This window comes from Limulus polyphemus, unplaced genomic scaffold (genome assembly GCF_000517525.1).
Source record: "Limulus polyphemus unplaced genomic scaffold, Limulus_polyphemus-2.1.2 Scaffold1636, whole genome shotgun sequence".
Classification (NCBI taxonomy): Eukaryota; Metazoa; Arthropoda; class Merostomata; order Xiphosura; family Limulidae; genus Limulus; species Limulus polyphemus.
Window position 1 is genome coordinate 141,021 of NW_013667246.1, and position 21,116 is coordinate 162,136.

General features: G+C 34.8%; 1 protein-coding gene across 1 annotated transcript in view; it reads left to right on the forward strand.

Annotated features, from left to right (window-relative positions):
• The window catches only part of LOC106464388 (protein SET-like), an 80,138-nt gene that overhangs the window by 15,074 nt on the left and 43,948 nt on the right, over nucleotides 1-21,116 (forward strand). Inside the window, exon 3 of the mRNA XM_013924520.2 lies at nucleotides 12,684-12,862. Coding sequence (XP_013779974.1) covers nucleotides 12,684-12,862 — 179 coding nt within the window. The remainder of the gene's footprint in view (nucleotides 1-12,683; nucleotides 12,863-21,116) is intronic.

Here is a 21,116-nt window from a genome sequence, read left to right on the forward strand (position 1 = left end):
CTTTATAGGGGTCGTAGCCAATAAACAATCTACACTTATCATTTTTCTAGAATTTTCTTGCCCATCATCGAGTATGGAAATTACAGTAAAAAATGCTGCTAGTACAAATTTATCTGCAGAGGAGGTACAGATCTTAATTTGCAGGGAGCTAGATTCATATATTTGGCTGGAAATTTCTTCTTCTTTTCAACTTGACAATGTTTCTGAGGAAGAATATAATCAAGGAGAAAACTATTTGGACTCTCTCTCCATGACACCTTATTTTGGTCTGTCACACTCTACACCTCTTCATCAGTTTTTTTTTATTTATTTATTATATATATATATACAGCTAGTTGATCAGGTTGTCAGTTGATGCATATTCTAGTTTTGCTGTATGTTTGGGATGTGGATGATGTTGCTAGTTTTATTTTTTCTACTCCAGTTGGTGTGCCACCATATTGTTCACTTTGGTAAAATTTGTTCTTCTTTCTTTATATTGCTTCCAGTTCTCCCAGTGGTTCTGTGGTAAGTTTTTCAACTTTTTACATTTCATACATGGTGGATATACCCATGGTAGGCATGGCTCAGATGTCCTTTGTGTGGCTTTGTCATTCTTTACACATGGAAGATTTAAGTATTTCATGTCATCAGTGCTTGGTCTTTGGTAAGTTAGATATTTATGTGTCCTTTGTCATCTAAGCTAATGTAGATGAATTGTAAGTTAGATATTGTTTATTACTTTGTTTTTTTAGGTAATTTTAGTCCTTTTGCATGTTTGTGGACTTAGTAAATTTTGAGGGTTTGTCAGTTCGATTTAGTAAATACTTTCACTAGTATGTTTAGATAGTTTGTAAGCTATATATTACTACTAGTCACATCTAATTCATTGTTCTACCTGACTATTTTTTTTTCTCACCTTTGTTAAATATGTGCGTTATAATTCTAATTATTGTCGGTGTTGGCCTTACTTATTGTCCTTTGTCATCTAAGTTAATTTAGATGAATTGTAAGTTAGATATTGATTATTAGTTTATTTTCTTTGTAATTTTTGTCAGCTTGCACATTTGTTATTATTACTACTTTGTGCACTAGGTACATTTAGATGGTTTGTCATTTCAATATAAATAAATACTTTGTTAACTAGGTATGTGTAGATAGCTTGTATGTTACATATCACTACTACTAGCAACATTTAATTCATTTTTCTATCTGGAGAAATTTTTTTGTCATTGTTAACTATGTGCCTAATTTATCAATGTAGGACTTAAGTTTTTATTTTTGTTTTGCTACATCACTGATGTGTTAGTTTTTCTCATTTGTAGGGCTAAGCTTTGCTTTGGCTCCTTTTCCTACATTTTTGATACCAGAAATCAAATTTTCTGCTTGTAATCTACAATTTGGGGTTCGTGCCCATATTGTCAATGGTTATTTATTGCTCAAAGTGGAGTGTTCCAGTTCAGGGCCCTAACATTTGGACTAACCTTAGCTCTTTAAGTGTTTTGTTGGGTAGTACGAGCTCCTGCCTGACATCTTCACTCAATGGGTCTTTTCACTCATCTTTACATGGATGACTGCCTACTGTTCACTTTTTTCTGTTTGCAGTCCAGAGATTGTACTCTTCTGCTCATACAACAAAATTGGGATTTCTGATGAAAGGAGGAAGTCCATTCTTACCCGCAATCAATTTCCAGTTCATTTGGAGTTTTTCTTTCTTCCTACCTTAGTTGGGGCTAGCCTTCTCCTCTTTGTCTTCTGGATATGGAGCAAGCAACTTAGAAGGCCCTCACCTCACATTCTCTCACAGCTGGAGAGGTTCTATTTCTTGTGGGCTTCCTTGGAAGTTCTCATTCCCATGGGTCAGGCTCTTATGTATTCCCTTCATTGGACACTTCCAGATCAGTGGAACTTCTACTTGGATCTATTGGACCATTGTCATGATATAAAAGACTTTAGTTTAGATGTTGTTGATTGATTTGTTTTTGTGAGTGAATAATTTATTATTGTTTAGTTTTTGTTATAATAAGAATTAAAAGCAGATGATTGTAGGAGGTTTTGTTAATAATTCATTGATGTTAAGACTGTTGAACATCATGTGTATTACATTGATGTTGAGAATATAGAAGGCGGACAGACAATGAGGGGATAAAGATATAAATAGCGGGAAGCAACAGACAGACGGAAGCAGACATATAATAGCAGAAAAAAGTAAAGTTTCAGGCCAAGGAAAAATTCGGTGTGAAGTTAAATACCGTAGAAGTGATAGGCCTAATGATTGACATAGGCCTAACATTCAATACGTTAAGAGTAAGACTAACAGTATAAACTGAGATAAGAAAAATAACTTACTTCATCACAATGTGGTTCAAAAGTAATTGAATCAACTTGGGTGCACTTTGCTGAAAGGAACAGAGGATCTTCAGAAGAAAGAAGACCAAACAATTATGGTAACTTGTGCCACAATTGTAAGTGAATTACACACAGAATACTAGTGTGATAATAGTAGAGAAGATAGTTCGGTTTGTCAACTGAAATTATGAAGTAATTGAATTGGCCTAAGTGGACTTTTGACAAGAAAGAGAGAACTACATATATAGTGTATGTGATATCTATAGTGGGAAAACTTTGTTGTACATACATTTAACTTGTTCTGGAAAAAATATATATATGTAATTTGAAAACAAGTAAAATGTGTGCTGAATTTATCATTGAATTTATTGTCAACAAGTCACAGACACCTACTGTAGAAGAATCCTAAGTCCAACAACAACATAGAATATATTTATACTATTAAGAAATATATGTAAAAGCCTTTTATTTTGACAGTTGGCAAAGATCAGTTTTTTAAATTCTGACAACCACCCTTTTACCCTTCATTCCCCAATCAAAGCCAATCTGGCTTGATGGTTAGACAGAGACCAGACCATGGCAATGGTGCCACTTCCTCTGCTTTGTTCAGATTTACATATGTTCACAGACTCATCTTTAGAGGGTTGGGATGCTTACCTTGACTTCCATGAGATTTTCAGTCTGTTCAATCAAGGAGTCCTCCCTCCATATCACCATTTTCGAGCTTATGGTGATTCATCAAGCTATGTCCCACTTCCTTCCTCTCCTGCAAGGGAGGGTGGTTATGGTACACTCTGACAACTCCACAGTGGTAACTTGTATCACCAAGCAAGAGTGTACCAAATCCAGGTCTCTGTGCTTTCAGATCCTGGATTTCCTTTTCTGGGCCCAGTCACCACATTGTGGTCTCAGCTGGCCATGTCCATGGCACCCTGAATCTGGTTGTGGATTGCTTGTCTCATCCCAACAAGATTTTCCACGTGGAAAGGTCCCTCAATCCACAGGTCTTTCAGTGGGTATGTTCCTAGCTGGGGACACATCATATATGCCTTTGTCACACATTGGTCCACCAAACTTCTTTCCTTTTTGTCTCCCATTCCACACCTTCTAACTCTGGGGTGGATGTTTTCAATCAAAATTGTAGGGGTCTTCACATCTATGTTTATCCTCCTATTTAACTCCTCTCCAGAATTCATTCCCTAATCTAACCCACTCCATGTGTTGCATCTTTCCTTTCCCATCAGACCTTTGTCTGTGTCCATTTACCAATGGCAATGGTATACTCATTTCTTTACCTTCCATTTCCCACCTGTTCTCCCATTTTGATCCTGATCAGCTTCTTTGTCCATTTCACTCATTATGTTTTTATGTGGCAAGTACCATTTCCTGTGCTCTATCCCCTGTAATGCTCACTATTTGGGTTTGTCAACTCCTTAGAAAGGCGTAATTGGTCTTATCCATGGAAGGTCACCATCTCTGCACCGTTTCTTCATATCAAATTTGTCATATTATCTTGGCTGCTCATTTTCACAATCTGTTGGAGAAGATCACTGGATTTTAGACTACTCCAAATACCTTTGTTGCTCATTATCTGCATGATCTGGCTGTCTCTTCTTCAGGTGGATATCATCTCCCTCCTGTGGTGATTCTACACACATCCTTTCACCTTTGACTGAGGTCAGTCTTATTACTTCCTTTCATTTATGTTTTCTTTTCAGAGAGAGACTTTTTTTTTTTTTACCACTGATAATGGGATCCCACTCTGTGGTGGGTATTGCCTGGTCATATATGCTATGCCTCAAAATTACACTAATTACTAATTGTGCTATAATGCCCACTGTAGAGATGGGGTGTTCTGCAAGACCATTGGTGGCATACCCAGTGGTATATACATGTGTTTCTAGATATCAGTAAGTTTCATTCAATGGTGGTCCATCACTCATGGACTTCATGAGTATAGCAGAAGGAAATTTATGCCCATCCCTGCTGACCTTTTGATTGAATAAATTGGGGTCTGTCTGCTTTTCAAAATGGGGACTTGCAGACACCCATTGCACTTTTTCCAGTGTGACATTCCTCTGGACTCCCACTGCATTTACCTCCCCTTTTTCTTCCAGTGGAGGAAGGAAGTCCTTACCACTTCCCAGTTGCTTGAGTGGTGGATCATGGAGGCGTCCTACTGAGTGTATTGTAAAATTTTGATTTACCATGCATTCTTATAATTTTCCATTCAGTGAGAAGAGTGCAAAGCTGGTTTTTCTCATGGATGCTTTTTTCCAGGTGGGCAACTGTCTGTTGGAGCAGAATCAGCTTACTCGGGATTCTCCTCATAATACAGGGTTTGGGATGATACTGCCCTATTCCTATGGTTGTGTGCAGTAAGAGGCCACTCTTTTCATTAATTCCAGTCGCAGGAGGTTCTTTCCCTGCTCCTATGGTTAAGTTTGGGAGATTTTGTCTGTCTTTTTAATACCAGCAATGGGATGTATGCACACTGTTGCTATTGTTGAGCGAATATTCCATGGCTTCTTCTTAATTCTAAATGCAGGATGTCTCTTCCCTGCATTTACAGCTGGGTGAGTTATGATTTCAGATCTTAATACTGGTTACATATATTGCCCTGTCCTTACACTTGAGTTGAGGTAATGCCATGATCTTGTAATGCCTGGTTTATCGTACTTGTTGCTCCTATGGGGGTTTTGGGAGTTTGTCCAATTTCGATTGACTGCTAACTTCCTCTTCGGAATTCCAGTAGCTTGATGTAGGACACTGTTTATTTAAGGCTGGGGTTGATGAGTGTATGTAACATCATCCACATGCCCTAGCCACAATGTTTATGTTACAATCTATTTATTTTTGTCTGTTTTGACCCTCATCCTCATAATCCTGAGGATGAGTTATGGAACCTTGTATGTACAGTTGAGGTTGGATATCCACACAGCTCATTCAGTTTATATTTTACTATGGATTGCACCTCTCTGAACATTTCTCTACATGTGTGCCTGGTTTCAATGTTGAGCACCAACACTGGCCACTCCACCTTTGCAATGTGGGATTTTAGCTTTCTGTGAGAAGTAAGACAGTATTGGAAGTTAACATTTTCTTACACTGAAAATATATTTCCGATGGGTACTTACCTATTCCCACACACTTCCTACCCTTCCACCCCACTGCCAGTGTTCTTCTTTTAGAGCCTGCCAATTCTCAAAAGTGAGGATTGAGTGGAAATAGCAGTAAGAGCTAGATGCACCAATATAGGTGGTGCAATACTATTGGTGGAGAGTAGTCACATGCTATGTACATGTTAAATAGTGGTGCAAAATTGGTGGGGTATATAGACTGTTGCACTGAGCATGAAAATGTTTTCAGCAGTGCTTAGAGGACAGAAAGAAGAATGAGAAAGCTTTATGTTAGTACCTAAATCAGCAATATAGTGTAAAATGAATAGTTGATAACTGACATCAAATACATGATACTTTCTTGAATGACACCTTGGAAAAGGTCATGGCACTTTGACCCTCTTCTGTGCACATGAGATTGAGAGACTATACGTTATGCAAAAGAAATATGAAAACTGTAAGATGAAAAGAAGTATTTTTAATCTTAGTTTGAAAATCAACTTTCACTGAGAGTGACTTAGTAAAGGCTTTGGAAATTCACAGACAGTACATTCATAGTTATAATAAACACTTGTGTATAATTTCATAGGTAAGGTCAGGGTTGGTCTAATGGCTTTTTCAAACAGTCACTTTGGTAATTTACATAAAATTAAAAAAAGTTTATCAAACAGCCCTATTCTAAGCATACTGTAATAGCAATGAGTATAAAAGTAGTAGTATTCTTTTTCTTATATCATCAAATGAACAGAAAAATGTGACATTTTTGTGGCTGGTGTCCTTTATTTTTATCCAAAACAGTTAAAAGATATGAGAGTTGTAGAGCATATCTTCCAATCTGTAAAAAATACACGTTAAGCTATAATCCCTAAACAAGATCATATTGTTGTTTTTCATTGTTTAGTAGTTTCTAAATCGAATTACAATTATAGTGCTATATACTACATTAGATATTCTGTGTGGATTATATACAAACTTATAATCATGACTTGTTTAGAAATGTTATAGCAAGCTTGATTCCCTGAACCATGTTGAGCTTGTTATGTCTTTCATATAATTATCAGCAAGGTTTCTGAAGTTCATATTTATTTTAAATGATTTCACTTTCAGAGACTAGTGGCACATTTGCATGCCTTTTTGACCATCATTTGTTAGCGTAAGGGGGAATCATTGTCATAATATTAGTTGCCCAAATAATTACAGCTTTAAGACATAAAATTAGATTGATTGATTATTTCTTCAGTTGTCTTTCATGGGTTTTTAAATTTTTTTTCCTGATAGACTAAAGAAGTTGTAACTGCAGATGGGATTATGTAAATATGAAGTTATTGGTACATATACAAGGGGTAACTTATAAATGTAAAAAGCAGAACTTAGGTTTGAATTTGAACAGTGATGAGAAAAATATATAAAAAAGGGAAAGGGGGAGTCATGGAGATTATATTAAATATCAATCCACATTTTATAAAACATTTTTTCCCTAGTTAATTTGGACAGAGATGAGAAAAATATACAAGAAAGTGGGAGTCGTGTAGACTACGTTAACAAATATCAATCCATAAGTTATATAAAAAATTTTCCCTCCTTTATTGCTTCTTTGCTCATGAGTTTTTGTAATCTGCCAAATAGGTTTGCAAGCCACCAGTCTCCTGAAATATCCCACCTAATTTTATGTAAAACCATGTGAATTTCCCCACCTGCAGGTTGACATCATCATACAGAACCCTCCTCCAGTAGGAGTGTGACACACCTCCACTTCCTTTACAATCCTATTCATGTATCATCATTTTTTTCCTTAGAACTGTAGTGCACTGACTTGTTCTGAGTTTGCTGTGATTTGTGACTTTTTAAATTTTCACTTGATTGTGTTTATTATGTTAACATGAATTCACATTTTTATTGTGAATATTTCTGATACCGATGTGAGTGAAGAGTCTCCTCACACAGAAGAAATCATTGCCATTTTTGCTGGAAGTTCTTTATCTGTGGAAGATGTGACAGTCACATTGTGTGATTGGGTTCATTGTACAGCCAGGACTATTTGCTCCACTCACTTCCCTACTTCTTATTTCAAACCTGAAACCAAAGAGGATTAATTCAAGAATCATTTTCCACCTCCAATTTTGCATTAGAAACTACCTAATGAACATCAATCTCAGGCTTCTACTGACTTTAAGTCTTAACTTTATTTCTCAGGCATATACAATTATTTCTCTTACTCCATTGTTTTTTGACTCTTCCTGTTCACTTTAATATAGATTTTCTAACAATTTCTTTGTATTTCCTCCATCCCTTGTTCTATCTGTACATGCCACTTCCTTTTGGGTTCAATTTTGCTTCTTTAGATCTATACCTCATCCTCCCTGCCTCACTCCAGTGTTCTCTTCTTTAGTCATTTGGATTTCCCAATCCTTGACTCCCAATCTTTTGAGTAACCTTTGCCAGTTTGAGGCTTGATTTCATTATCTACTGTTTCTCTTTCTAGTGCTCACTTTTCCTGTCTTCCTGACTACCTTTCCATAGTATCTTTTCTCTCTTCACCTCATGTTGAAAGCCCTTCTTTATTCCCCTGATAACCTTTCTTAAGAATCTAGATCTCTCCTTTTTTTTCTACCATAGCCCATTCCTCCTCCTCTGCCATTTCTCTTCTTACTTGGTTCCTCTGTTGTTTGAAACTTTTGGGAAGGTTACCTATCCAAAATCTGTCTTCCTTTCACCTTTCCCTTGAACTTTTGTTTTGCCCATTTTCTTTGTCTGTAGGTTTTTGGTAGTGTTTCTGACTTCCTGATATCATGGGCTTCACCTGCTTGCCATCAATCTTCTCTCACATTTTTGTTTTTGCTGGTTGTCCCAACCTCAACCCACTAGCTCTGTGCTTTGTCCTGGTCCTTCTCCCACTCTCTATCCTATTCCAGTGTTCTGTCCTTCCTCCACTTCTTGTCCCACTTCCATCTGGTTGGTCTGGGAAATGTGGAAGTCTTGTCTGTCATATTTGCAAACAGATCTATATTTTGGATGCCTTTCTCCACATCCCAACTTCCCTGTCCTCACTTGATGTTTTCTTCTATCCATTCACTGGGATCTCATTTCCAATTTCATGTTCTTCCATTCAGTATAGTATCAATCCACCTGTATTTTCATTCACATTATGTGGGCCTTTGCATGACTTCTTTAGATTCTGGGTCTACAATTCTATTTTATGTTGGTTATAAACTTCTCCTCACCTGTTCCCAAGCATAATTTTCCCAACATACACACACCTTCTTCACAAATCCAATCATTTGGGGTGGCTCATCAATTTTTCTATTCCTTCCTTACCCTGACCCTAGTTCTCTTTCACCTGGAGCTTCTGTTTGACTTGTCTTAGCCTTGAAAACTTACTACCATTCACCTACTGGAGTTTGAATGTCTAATCACCATGTTTGCACCTTGCATTCAGTTTCTGCATGAGAGGTTCTTCCTTCTGTGGGGACCATGGATTCTCTGAAACCTCTTCTTCCATTTGGCCACTCATATACACATCACCTACACCTTCTCTTTTGGAGGATTTTGCTTAGTGGTTGGACTACCCCAACAACACCTTCAGCATTCCCTTACCTCCTCCCAAACTGGACCTTCATTTGTTTATGGATGTTTATTTCTCAGGATGGGAATGTCTCTGAATGATGGTCTGACTTTGGGCTCTTGGTGCCTGGAGAAGCATCCTCTACATATCACACCTTTGAACTGCTAAATGTCTGTCAGGCATATTTACATTTCCTTCCCTTCCTTATGGGACATTTAGTTCTGATTCATTTGGACAGTTCCATTGTTGTGTCTTATGTCAATTGCAAAGGGGGCACATACTTCAGACCTTTCTGCTTCCTGACATTGGACCTCCTCCTTTGGGCCCATTCCAATTGGCTGAGTTTAATAACATGTCATTTCAGTGCTCTGAACATTGCTGTGAGCTGGCTTTCTTGATAAGACCACATTCTACACATAAAATAGTCCCTCCACTCACAAGTCTTCTGTTGATCTGCTCTCAACTTGATAATCTCCACATAGATACCTTTGCCACACCAGTTAAAGCTAAACTTCCTCTCTTTTGGTCTCCTGTGCTTCATCCCTGGCTATGTATGCCCTCAGTCAGGACTGGTTCCATCTTTTTCTGTAGGCTTATTCTCCCTTCCTTCTTTTGATCTGGGATATCCTAAGTAGGGTCCTATTGGTGGCTCCTTACTGGCAATTCCAACCTTTTATTTTCATTACTCCATTTTCTTTCCCCTTCCTCTTCTCCATCGTACCATTCCTTCTGATCCAACCTCACAGATCACTCTTTCATTAGGGAGTGACATACCTTCATCTTCATATGTTGGATTTGCCCAGTCCATTGCTCTTTGAGCCATACCCTCTGTTTGTGTCTCTTTTTTTGTCCCACTCTTGTCACCTTTCTTCCTCTTCCAAGTACCAAAGTACATGACTTATCACTTATCACTGTAGGTCTCCCTATCATTACCCCCACCTGACTGACCTGCTTTGCAACATATTACCTCATCTTTCACATGCCTGTTCTACCAAGGTTTGTCTGTCTCTTTTATTGCAGGTTATTGGGCAGCAATTTGTAACACCTTTCCCTTTTGTCAGTGCTGCAGGATATTTTCTTCACTGGTCCTTCCTACTCTCTTCTGTTCTTTTCTTACCCACAGACATCCAATCCTCCTCTTTGCCTGACTAGAATCTCACTATGGTTCTCCATGCTCTTACCTGGGACCTTATCGAACCTCTAGCAATTTGTTTGATCTATCATCTCTCTTTGGACACGTGTATCCACTCCTACTTGATTTTGGTTGCCATTGTTTAGATGTCTATACCATAGTTTTCTTATAGTTTCCCTTAAACTCTCTTAAGCTGTATTTACCTTTTTGTTTATCCCAGCCAATCTTTCATTTCCTAGTCTTCTGTAGCAAAGGTTGGTAGACACACCCTTTCTCCCATATCCATTTGCTGTGTTTGTTTGGTACAAGGTAGACTTCTGTATCCTGTCTGGGTCATTTGTTGTTTTTTTGTAATTCTTTTCCTCCTTTTGGGGTTCCAATCACTGTCCTTTCATTCCTTGGGACCTCTCCTCTGTTAGAATTCTCTATCCTTCCATTCTTACAGGATGGATTTGCCTGCTCATCCTTCTGGTATTTGCCTTTTTGAGGAGTATGATTGTAGAATCTTTCATATCTTTTTTCGTCAGATTTGTCACTTCCCACACTCTCTAGTTACTTTTTTTTCAGTGATTTTTTATGCTGTTCTCCAGATTGGCTTGTGGACTACCTAACACCTCTTTGTTACCCACTATCTGCTCCACCTGGCTATCTCATCTCTGTAGAAATTTAGATTTTGCTTATGGCCATTCTCCAATTCATCTATGGATAGGTGAGTGTAATTTTTTTTTCTCACTTTGCAATCACTGTAGAATCCAATTAGATAGCTAGTGTTGCCTCCCATGGTGTACTTACCTAAAATCTGCATTGAGCCAGGATAACAGAAAGCACTTATATCATTCACCCTGGATCTACAAGTGCCCACTGTGAGATGAAGTGTTCCACAAGATCACTTGAGGTTTCATCATAGTGTTTCTTTATATATCTATATTACATTTTGTGTCTGATCCAGACCATATCCATTCCATGGACTATCATGGAAAATGCCAACACCACAGCTGTGTTTCTGCCAACTTCTCCTGCTAGTACTTGCTGACTTTTAAAAGTAGGGTTTGCACTCATCCATTGTACCATCTCTAGTAAATGACCTTTTTAGACTGAAGGACCAGCAGAGATCCAGGCACGTTCTCCGGCTCTCCCCTACATGAATTCTCCCCCTTCAGCGAATAGAGCATGGGGATACCCTTGTCACTTATCAGTTTTCAGCTGCTATGGTGGTGGACCATGGAGAATCCTCATCAATTGGGATATAACCACTTGGACTAGAACACGGGACTTCTCTACACTGAGAAGTTGGGCTGGGGTGACACCAGAGTGTAATAAGAGTTACATACATAACCATGAGACATATCACAGTCTTCAAGTGGACCATGGATACAACTTACTAAACCAATCCTGTTATACATCTTTGTCTTACAGTTCCTCCTCCAGCCAAGGTATGTTCAGTAGTCAAGGTGGACACTCTATTACTGGTCCATTCCACGTCGTACTGAAAAAAAAGAAAAATGCAGCTGGTGTGCTGCCTGTAGAGACTGATGGTGAAGTGGTGTACATAAGACGATGCCCTCCTCATGTAGCTAGCATGGGGCTCATAGAGACTGACAATAGAGATGAGATAAACATATTATATATACCAATGATGTGTCACTCACATATCCTACTCCAAAACTGGCAAGGGGCTCATAGTGACTTATGGTTGAGTAGAGGTTTATATAAGTATCTATACAGTGCCCTCCTACCACAGCTGGCATGGGGCCTATAGAGACTGATGATCGAGTAGGTGAGCATCGATACTTACCACAAGTGCCCTTCTCCCACAGCACATAAAGTATAGTCTGAGTGAGCCCAACCTCACTCACATATTGGCTGCTTAACAGCTTGCATGTAAGTACTCAGACAGCCATGCACCTATTCCACTTATCCTTGCAACACAATCATGACTTTTTGCCTTTTCTATTCTCCTACATGGGCAAAGAGTGTACCCTTGATGAAACTAGATGTAATCTTCCATGGGAGTGACTCTATGGAGCCCCTGTAATCAGGTGTCACACCCAATGGGCTTCCTTTGAATGCACCAGTATTTTCACCATCTCAGTGTGGGATTCTAGCTATTTTGTGTGCTGATGTTATTGATACTGAAGTTAAAATGTTCGTGACCAGAAAATTTATTTCTGATAGATGTCTCGGCACATATTCCCACCCATTCTCTCTACTTTTCTTGTGCATATTTCTTCATTGCCCAATCAAAGAATGAGGATACATGAGCATGAATATAGAGAGAATCATTGTGCATGGAGATGTGTTACACTCCTATTGCTGCAAGATGTCATCATGCAATGGTGCAAATTCATGTGTGATTAGGTAGAAGTTTTCACAAGACTGGTGGCTTGCAAACTCTGGCAAATTGCACAAACCCAGAAAGAAGCTATTCTGTATGTGGAGGTGAGTATTTATTGGAAATACATTTTCAGATAAGGAAAATGCTAACTTTAAAAAATACTGGTTTTACTAAATTAAGTAGTTACTAAGCTGTGTTTTCCTCTAGGTGATCCTTCATCACATTCAACAACAATCAAGTGGAAAGTAGGGATGGATCTAACCAAGAAACAAAAAGAAAGACAAGCACAAATGAAGAACAGCCGAAAAAGAGGGCTTGAACAGCCAAAGACTTTCTTTTCTTGGTTCAGTGACCATGGGGATGCATCAGCTGATGATATAGCTGAGGTAACTAATCATAATAAATATAATTTATTTTTCATGTTTCATCTATTTAATTTGATTATTGCTTGGTGTGGTCTAGTGGTTAGTGTGAAGTTTCATTGTTTTGCAGCCTATTGCTGCAAAAATATGCTCTACATTTGGGAACATTGGTGCAGTACAAGTCAGTCTGGTAAGGTAGCCGAAAAGTGTCATTGGGTGTTGTTGATTAGCTGCCTTCCCTCTAGTCTATTAGCTCAAAACTAGGGATGGCTATGCACAGATAGTATGATGTGTAGCTTTGTGCAGCAATTCTGAAATAAATGAAAAACTAGCAAATTTGATAATATCTGTCTCCATACTTGTATGTAATAGCAACTTCATGGTGTCCAGGAAAGCATATTGAACTTTAAAATGTACTGTAAATGTTAAAATAAGAAATAGAATTTTAATGAGTTTTTTTTTTTTCAGTGTGAAGTGAAACATTATATCCTAATGAATTTAGACATTTTGTTGACCATTATAATAATAAATCCCAAAAGATTTTTTATTTTCAACATCCTTATCATTATTATGTTTCAAACACATTGAGCTACCTCTATATTTACAAAAATCTTAGTTTTAACTCTTATCAATACGGATAGCTAGGGGTCAGAGGACATGTAATTATGTTTGTAGATTTACATTCAAAATGTTATTGAACTATTATTTTATCAATGTATGTCAATAAACTTGGTATCAAATTGTGGTCTTTAATTCAAATTTTAGTATTGTACATTAGTTAATTTCATAATTTGAAAGTAAATATTAAAAAAAATTGCCAATTATTGATTTTTGTGTGTTACTCTGGTACATCATCTTCTGGGTTTGGCCAGATTACATTTTATGATGTCCATAATACAATGTCTGTAGTTTCATATGCATTATAAACTCAAATTTCCGATATAGGCAAGCTAGAGCTGAGATTTCATCATATTTATCAAATTCACCATATTTGCTCCATCCACCTCTTCATCATTTGAGAAGATTGTTTATTTACGCTTGCTTTTTTATGTCTATAAGTTTATAACCAATCGAAAGTTACCAATCTTTTAAGTTACTTACAAGAAAAAAGCTCTTATATTGTTGGAGAGCTTGAAGTATTATGATCAATGCTATTTTCCGAACAGAAATTAGATTTTTTTAGACCCAAATAGAGCACCGTTAGGAAGCTTGGTAACTTACAATAGATTTTTGTGATATCAGTATAGTCATTTATGATTTTTTGGTATTCAAAAATGCATATATAAAGTGTACAAAAATTATTTTTTTCTACATCAATATGTGAATTTGGACAAGGCTTATGGTGAGGGTTAGCAGGTACGACTCATAAGTGCAAAAAATAACTTAAAAACATTGTAAGTAGTGGAGATCATTGTTTTCCAAATATTTTTTATTTACTGTTCTATGTTTTAAGAAAAATAACTGAAATTTAAATATTTATTTGTAAATAGTAATAATATGTATCACTCATACACACATGAAATGTATAGTACCCAAAATCTCACTGTACCATATAAAATATTGGAAACTACACATTTATTGGTTACTGTGTAAGTATGGTAAAATAGAAAACAGGATGTTCATAAGCACTTTCATATCTATATTACCACTAAATCCTGACCACCCAAGTTTATTGGATCGACCCAGACTTTCTACAAAGCCATAGCATAAGCATTTTATAATACTTTAGACAATTCTTGTTGTAACCATTATACTGTCAACAACTTGATAAATCCTACCCCACTGTGTTTTCAAAGCAGGGAAAGTTCTAGTAATTGTACCGCAAAAGCTTATTTGATATTGACAGTGTGAAAGTACTCAATGTACAGTAATACTAAACAGGAACGATGATTCATTGCTTTATATTCGTCAGGTTTCTATTTCAGCCACTAACAGTAGAATAAACATAGGAAATAGGTGTAAACATATTAGAAGAAACTCTCAGGAGATTTACTTTGGAACTTCGTTGTTTGTACTGAAAAGGACAGACAGTACTATTCATTTTGTTTCTTTAGTTTCTAAGCCATCTGCTAGTAATAAAATAACTACAGAAAATAAGTGTAAAAAGGTGAGAAGTGTAAACTCTTACCATAAGTACTTTGAAATTTTGTGATCAGTACTAACAATACTACACATTTTGCATTTGCAACCTTTATTTTCGTTATACTTTGATCACTTACCTACAGTAAAGAAAATATCAAATAAAAATATTTGATATTTAATTATAAGGTTTTTATATTTTATTTGTTTCACTATTTATTATTATATAAGTAATTAAAATGTAAAAAACAGAAACTTAATAGGTAAGATAATGAAAGAAATATGATAAAAAATCTTCATGAGGTATATGTACCAGCAGTTTGTGCATTACGCTATTCGATACAGTAACACGAGCTGCACATGTACCATAAATTTTTCAACTTGTATCGGGGTATTTTTAGTCAGACATGGTTCAAAGGTCAATAAAACAAAAATTTACAAATATGAATAGATGTATACTGTTACATGCTTTAAGCTATTTATAATAAACATTTGTGATTTCCTGTTACAATTTGCAGTTATTCTAAAACAAATAAAAATAAAGGTAATTTAGATATATTTCCTAATTTTTATGATGGTTAAGAGGTCAGTCAAATCAACTAACACCATATACAGTTAGCATTGATAAAGTAACTGAGTAAATATAACATTTTATTCACAAAAATGTTTGATGTTATCTAGAAGGATACAGAGATTATGCAAATGAAACTTGACAATTTTCAGCCCACTCAGCCCATATTTGTAGGGTTAACTAATAGGTGAAACTAAACTTGTCCTTTTATTTCTTGAATGTTATATGTAACCAGAATAATATCTGAACCATTTTATTCTTAATTTCTGTAAGTGGAGAAATTTGACATTTTTTTCTCTAGACATCCAGTTCTCTAACTTGTTTATCACCCCTCCAAGAAGTATGAAAGTTAATGTAAATTACTTATTATAATATTGTCATCACTCAGATAAAGCATAGTTTTCATATCCTTCAATTTTGTTTGGTTACAGTGTCATCAAATAGAAAATCAGACTCTTCTTGCCACACCAACCTGTCACATCCTCTCTTTCAGGATTTGTCAATAGTTCTCTCTTATGTTTAATATTATATTGTTTTTAACCAATGGAAAGTAAACGTTTTTATCTATCAAATGACGTATTTTACTACGTTATCTTCTGTACAGAAAAATGTTAATTTCACTTTCAGTTCAAGCTTGACTTGCACAGGAAACACGTTGATAAGCTTAGATGAAGTTTTAATGGCTCTTGTTCCATAGTTAGAAAGCCAGAAAAATTGTGATACTTATAGGACATTCTGCTTTTATTGTAAGTTATTATATTATTTAATTAGATAAAAATTATTTAGTGCACTACTACCATTAATTTAAAAAAAGTATGGTTTAGTGCCATCAGCAGTCAATGGGAAATAAAAAGAACTTAAGGGCCATGTATGTACTCTGTTTCTTGTTTTTTCATGTGTATTCATTATTTATTGATATAAAAGTAACTAAAATGTAAGAATAGGAAACTTTAGGCTAGTGAAGGTCAGATTAGGTAAAATATATAATAATTTTTCATGAGGATGTTTCACTTTAGAATGACTTCAAATTGTAGCATGAAACTACATTCGTTTATTTTAAGTAGCTTTAAATTCTTAACAGAATACATCTTAAATGTTTTTGTTTTATTGCCCTTTGAACCTGTGTCTAATTATTAGTACTATTCACCCAATTATAAGTTGTAAATCATTTGGGGAACACATGGCTCACATTATGCTATCAAATTACATTACTCAAAAGCTACTCCAAGCTGGTCTTGTGTGTGTGTAATGATAACTTAAATTTATTTAGATTTTTTTTTTGGTGATTACGAGGTTGGTCAAATTGACAAACCCTTGTATAGAGTTAACATAGAGAAAATAATAACGTTTTACTGAGAAAAATGTTTGAAATATATTTAGGAGGTTTTAGGGATTATACAAATGATATATAAGATTTTTGAAATGAAGAAAAGTATTTTTAATCTTAACATGAAAATCACTTTGCACTCAGCCTAGTCAAAAAAAGAATCAATATATTCACGGACAAATCTCGAGTAAAAATACTTATTAAAAAAATTATTTTGTGTACAAATGACTTGTAATGTTTACTAAAAATCTGCCAAATTTGATGAAGTTATGCCTACTGTATTAAAAGTTATTGTAGTAACTCTTCCAACACGGGGTTGGTCGAGTCACATGACCTTCTATACTCGTTTAAAGTTGATACAAATTTAACACTTATAACTCTATATAAATTGGGTATATCTTCACGAAATATGGCAATCTTTCAGTTAATATAACAAGTCTTCACATACAAAAAGTCATATTTCTTAGTGAAGTATTTTTAATAAGCTAATATAAAGTTTTGTCCATGAATATATTGAGTATTTGTTTTGAATAGTCCATGTGCAAAAGTAATTTTCATGTTAAAATTATAAATACTTTTGTCATCTCAAAAATCTCAATTTTCGTTTGTGTAATCCCTAAAACCTCCTAAATGCATTTCAAACATTTTTTTCACTAAATCCTTATAGTTTATATGTTATTTTCTCTACCCTATCTCAAAACGGGATTGGTCAATTCGACTGACCTCATAACCACCAAAAAACAATTTAAATAAACCTAAATTAACCTTCTTTTCTTTCTAGTATGACTTCAAATTGTAACATGAAACTACATTCGTTTATCCTAATTAGCTCTAATGTTGTAACATTATACATCTATTTATAATTAAATTTTATTGTTTTATTGCCCTTTTTATTGACGTTTGAACCATGTCTAACTGCTATCCGTGCCATTATAAGTTGTAAATCACTCGAGGAACGTGCGTGCTTTGTGAACAATTTTAATTATATTATTATTTATTTAATCTATTCTAGTCTTAAATACTTTAAAAAAGATCCGTACTTTTAATTTTAGTTACTTTTATAATAATAAATAAAGAATAAATATGAAAAACAAGAAATAAAGTACTCTCCCAATCTTCTTTTTTCTTGCCCTCGATTGTTGAGAAGAGTTAAGCCTGAATTTTTTTTAGTGATTATAGTAAAGCACTTAACAATTTTAATTTAATTAAATAATACACCAAAAAATATAGATTAATAACATGCAACAACTAGACAAATTCACTTCTAAAAATTTTCCTGGCTTTATAACTATGCGACAAGAGCCATTACAAGTTCATCCAAGCTAGTCGTTAACTTTCACACGGGAATGATGTTGCTACTCAGAGTGAAATTGATGGTTATCTGTTCAGAACACTGTTATACAATACGCCATTTGATAGATGAAAACCTCGACTTTCTATTGGTTGTAGGTAATATATAATGAAATGTAAGAGAGAACTATCAACAAATTGTGAAAGAGAGGATGTGGCAGAAGGGGTCTGATTTTCTCTTTTATAGCTCTGTAACCAAACAAAATTGAAGGCTATAAAAATTATGGTCTGTTTGAGCAATAATGATTTTATAGAGAGTATTTTATGTTTTTTTAGTGTCTTACATTCAAAATTTTATTAAACTACTTTTTGTTTATGTTATACCAATTAGTACCAAACGTATTTTAATAGTACACAACTTTTAAGTTCTTAATTCTACAAGGAAATATTTTAAAAAATCCTGAATTTCCATTAGTGTGACCCACGTGACACATTTTATCTTAGCATGTCATCATCCCTATTTTAACCATCACCCCTCGAAAATGTATGAAATTGTTAATACTACAAATTAAAGAAGTGATGGTTAAACTTTGGACTTGTATTAGTACATATCATTTATATTGATGCAAACCTATTTAAACTAGTTCAAGATTTATATTCTTGTGTATTGAAGATCTGTTCAAGTTAAATGAAAGTGATTATTTGTTTCTAATAATGAGCTTGATCTGATGTTTTGTATTCAGTTTTTATCTTAACTGATTCACATTATGTTATACCAGTTCATTGTAAAATCATTCTACTTGTATTTTATGATGATGATGTGTTTGAAATTAAAATACGTAAGAGGTATGTTATTTAATTTTAACTGTAGTTTTCAGCATCAAGAAAGCAATTTACTCTTTTAAGATTTGTTACAGCATTTACTTTTGTATGTCCTGAATTTTCTTCTGATCAAATTTTGGTTTTCATTAATTTGTTGTTGTATTTTGCATGAAAATTATTAAAATTAAAAATAAGTGAATGCTGCATTACTAAAATTCTTGGATATATGCATGTGCTTTTGTTTTTTTTAATCATTAACTGTGATTTTTCATTTCAATCCAGGCTAAAAAAGGTTTCTTAATTCTTTCCCATTTCTCTATACAGAGAGAATAAAATGTTGGAAAGATGTATTCTTCAATGCAATTGCTCATTGTTTCTCATTTAACCTAGCAAGCAATAAAAACTTACTTTGTATAGGTAAGCCTGTTGAATGTTTCATTTTACTGCTGCTATGTCACAAGTTATATTGCACTATACAAATGTTGCTCACAGGAAAGGTTATAAAAAATGAGTAAACTGTAATGTCAGCTAATAGGGCCTTTTATTAAGTTCTTATCAGTGTGAAATAAGTGAAAGTTGTTTAATGTGTACAGATTATTACATGCATAAGTTATTCATTTATTTTCATTAAATATGTGGCATGTTATTCAACAAAATAACCCTAACGGCACAGGCACCTTTTACTGTGCATGACACAAGGGCATTTCAAACGTTTTTTTTTCACTAAATCCTTATAATTTATACGTTATTTTCTCTACCCTAATCTCAAAACTGGATCGGTCAATTCAACCGACCTCGTAACAACCAAAAAAAAATCGAAATAAACATAAAATTAACCTTCTTTTTTTTCTAGTATGACTTCAAATTGTAACCTGAAACTACATTCGTTTATCTTAAGTAGCTCTAAGTTCGTAACATTATACATCTATTTATAATTAAATTTTATTGTTTTATTGCCCTTCGAACCGTGTCTAACTACTGTCTATGCCATTATAAGTTGTAAATCACTCGGGAAACATGCAGCTCATGTTATGCTATCAAATTACATTACCCATGGGTGAAGACAACTTTTGTCTATTTCATGTCTTATCTCATTAAGTTCTTCATCTCACATCTTCTCTTTCCTATAGCCATCAACATCCCCTGGATAAGATCTTGCAGGCATGGATGTTGACTTCTGACATCTTTGTGTCACATTACTTACAATATGTTGAGGTTTCATCTACCTCTGGTTTTCATCTTTTACTAGAGGCTCTCTGAAGATGAGTTGTTCATTATTTCTTTTTGTTGCAAGCAAACAGCCTCACGTTACACTATTGAATTGCATTACCCATGAACTGCTCAAGTGTGTGCTTCTTGAACCATTGTAATTATATTATTATTATTACTTATTTTACCTAATCAAGTCTTGTATAATATAAAAAGATCCGTATAAATTCATCCAAGCTAGTTGTTAACTTTCCCATGGGAATGAAATTGCTACTCCGAGTGACACTGACGGTTATCTGTTCAGAACACAACACTATACAATACGCCATTTGATAGATGAAAACCTTGACTTTCTATTGGTTATAAATAATACATAATTAAACGTAAGAAAGAACTATCAACCAATTGTGAAAGAGAGGATGTGACGGGTGGGTGGGGCAGGAGGGATCTGATTTTCTCTTTGATAGCTCTGTAACAAAACAAAATTGAAGGCCATAAAAATCATGGTCTGTCTGAGCAATAACAATTTTATAGAGAGCATTTTACGTTTAATTTCATACATTTTCGAAGGATGATGGATAAATAGGGATGATGACATGCTAAGACAAAATTTGTCATGTGTATTACACTAGTGGAAATTCAGGATTTTTTTATATACTTCCTTTCAGAATTAAGAACTTAAAACTTGTATACTATTAAAATATGGATTATTAGCTAAGATTTTATGTTATTCTAATTGCTATAACATAAACAAAAAGTAGTTTAATAAAATTTTGAATGTAAGACACTAAAAGCTTGTGTCATGTGCTGTAAAGGATACCTGGGGCAATAGGATTTAGGAGGTTTTTAGGGATTACACAAAGGAAATCTGAGATTTTTTTTAGATGATGAAAAGTATTTTTTATTTTGAGATGAAAATCACTTTGCATATAGATTAGTTAAAATAAAAAGAATCAATCTTTTCATGGACAAACTTAAGT